This window comes from Elephantulus edwardii, unplaced genomic scaffold, assembly GCF_000299155.1.
Source record: "Elephantulus edwardii isolate Elephantulus edwardi_28Jun2011 unplaced genomic scaffold, EleEdw1.0 scaffold00410, whole genome shotgun sequence".
Taxonomy (NCBI): Eukaryota; Metazoa; Chordata; class Mammalia; order Macroscelidea; family Macroscelididae; genus Elephantulus; species Elephantulus edwardii.
In genome coordinates, this window is record NW_006400160.1 from 869,574 (window position 1) to 870,088 (window position 515).

At 64.1% G+C, this 515-nt stretch overlaps 1 protein-coding gene across 1 annotated transcript in view; it reads right to left on the reverse strand.

Annotated features, from left to right (window-relative positions):
* LOC102843400 (zinc finger protein 420-like) overlaps positions 1-417 on the reverse strand; it is an 87,155-nt gene extending 86,738 nt beyond the window's left edge. The window contains exons 1-2 of the mRNA XM_006902426.1: positions 368-417; positions 62-278 (exon numbers count right to left, since the gene is read on the reverse strand). Of these exons, the coding sequence (XP_006902488.1) occupies positions 62-278; positions 368-417 (267 nt within the window). The remainder of the gene's footprint in view (positions 1-61; positions 279-367) is intronic.
* Between the last annotated feature and the right edge of the window lie 98 nt (positions 418-515).

Here is a 515-nt window from a genome sequence, read left to right on the forward strand (position 1 = left end):
CCACACTCACCGCCCGACCCCCGGGGACTGACCACCACCCTGGTCCTCCGCGCACACTCACCTCGGGGCCCGGGGACGCGAGCAGGGCCGCTCCGGACACTCGGCAGCTGGAGCCGTGGGGGCGGAGGCGGCGGCTCCCGGAAGAGGCCTGGAGCTCCCGGACACGCCGGACACGATCGGACCGCAAGAGCGGCCTTCTCTCGGTGTCTGGAGGAAAACTAGCGGGCCCTTGCTCGGCCAAAGCCAACGGAAAGTAAGGTAAACACCCGTGACAGCAGCTGCGACACAGACGCCACAGAAATAACCACTTCCCCTTGACACATCTCTACTTCCGGTGCCTGAGACGCTGGGTGTCACATAAAAATACCTCCGGGCGGAAACAGAGACTGAAGTCCTCTTCGTTCCCAGGGTTCCCATCTCGGGGCGGCGGCGGATCTCAGTGATTGGACGTTGCAGGTCCAAGAAGTGACCGTGGGAGAGTGGGAGCAGGACACTCGCACTCAGGACAGGACCCT